Genomic DNA, 1,637 nt, shown 5'->3' on the forward strand with positions numbered 1-1,637 from the left:
AAAAGAATTACCTTTAGCGGTTGTATTTGCTGTTGAAGCACCATGATATCTCCGGAGGCATCTTCATTTACAACACCCTTGGAAACAGAAAACAAGATGTAAAGTTTAAAAATCGTGCTTTGAATAAGATCAAAAAATTAAAAGTTTACAGTATTCACCTGTAGAAGAAATGTCAATCTTGAATCTCTATAAGGAACATGACGTGTCCTTGCATTAGCACCATCTACTAGAACCATTATCACATGACTAGAAAGATAGATTCCGTGTTACAAATATGGGAGGAAAACAAAACAAGAAAAAGTACAGCAAATAAAGTTGTTCATACCCTAGGGTAGATAATGATTTGTTTATATTTAATTTGCAGCTTCCTTTAATCATTCACCTTCAGCACCCGAAGTTTTTTGTCTATTAAGACAAAAGGAAAAGGTTTGATGAGTAACAAAAAAAGAAACTATAAAAAAAGGATTGTAATCAAATGCAGCACCTTTCTGAACCAGCCAGATCAACAAGATTCAGCCTTGCAAATCTAAGGTTAGATGTCGAGTCTTTCTCCCACCTACTTTCAATCACACACGTGAAAACACTGTCATTGCTTTGATACCCTTTAAAGTTGCAAGTGCAGAATCTAAAGCATTCACTTTAGGGATATTTCCTTTCTTTAGATTTTTGAATGTGTTAATAAATGGTTCAAGGGTAAGAAAATCTTCCAAAGCAAATGAATCACCATTGACTGCTAAGTTGACCACAGCACTAGCCAATTGGTTCACACTTTGGGTACCAGAAAGTACATTTGCCTGATCGATTTGTGTCTGCAAGAGAAGGGTATTTCCGTAAATTACCATAAACAAAAAAGAAAAAAAAAGTAACAATGATACAAACCTTGACTTTGTCCCTAGGTTGAGCACTCCCTTTAAGAGATAACTTTCTGGATTTGAGAATGTCTGAAAGCATAATAGCTAACCAACCTTGGGAAATGGGAATGGAAGAAGGCCCATAATCTTCACAGATACGAGAAAGGATTGTGATTGCAGAAGATCTAATAGCATCAGATGAAGTTTCCCTAAATACCCATGGAAGCAGAATGCAAGACCATTTTTGTCCTTCTTCAAGAGACAAACGCATGTCCCCTGAACAAAGTGATTCCAACCCTTTTGCTAATGATTCTTGAACAGACTTATGATTCATAGTCCTTTTAGCAGTCTCCCTAATTAAATGAAGACCTTTTTCCATAACTACCCTTTGAGCACCAGGGCACCTCTCGAGAGATAGTAAAAATGCAGATAAAGCCACACGAGTTAAAGAGATATCATCGGCTTTGCTTGCTTGAGAAACGGTTGTAAGAAGGGTAGAACTCCAATCAGAAACAAAATCATTCATGGGGAGATTTTCGTCTTTTAACAACAACTGAGCTACTAAACTCCCGTGAAATTTCACGGATCTTTCAGGAGCAATCAATGCAGACATGACAGCATGTCCATTAAAGTCGAGTTCTTGGATATGGTGAAGGAATGGAAATAAAACAGAAAAAAAAACAGAAACCCTAACCAACCTTGGTCGTTGAGATGATGGTGGAGCTTTTCCCTTGACGCAAAACCCTCCATGGTATCAAGCTCAATCTCTGTAGCCCTACGATCTGC

At 37.5% G+C, this 1,637-nt stretch overlaps 1 protein-coding gene across 1 annotated transcript; it reads right to left on the reverse strand.

Moving 5' to 3' along the window:
- Positions 1 to 483: 483 nt before the first annotated feature.
- LOC128133889 (uncharacterized) lies at positions 484 to 1,164 on the reverse strand. Its single transcript, XM_052771402.1, has 2 exons — positions 880 to 1,164; positions 484 to 809 (listed from the first exon to the last, which is right to left on the reverse strand). Exons 1-2 carry the CDS (start codon positions 1,120 to 1,122, stop codon positions 567 to 569), a joined length of 486 nt encoding a protein of 161 aa, XP_052627362.1. The 5' UTR covers positions 1,123 to 1,164; the 3' UTR covers positions 484 to 566.
- Between the last annotated feature and the right edge of the window lie 473 nt (positions 1,165 to 1,637).

Source organism: Lactuca sativa, chromosome 4 (genome assembly GCF_002870075.4).
Source record: "Lactuca sativa cultivar Salinas chromosome 4, Lsat_Salinas_v11, whole genome shotgun sequence".
In the NCBI taxonomy this organism is placed as follows: domain Eukaryota; kingdom Viridiplantae; phylum Streptophyta; class Magnoliopsida; order Asterales; family Asteraceae; genus Lactuca; species Lactuca sativa.

Excerpts from the sequence above, each read along its gene's own strand:
- LOC128133889 (XM_052771402.1), bottom strand. The coding sequence starts at position 1,122 with ATGCGTTTGTCTCTTGAAGAAGGACAAAAATGGTCTTGCATTCTGCTT. Across the intron at positions 810-879 it reads AACCTAGGGACAAAGTCAAG|ACACAAATCGATCAGGCAAA; the intron begins GTTTGTATCATT and ends CTTCTCTTGCAG.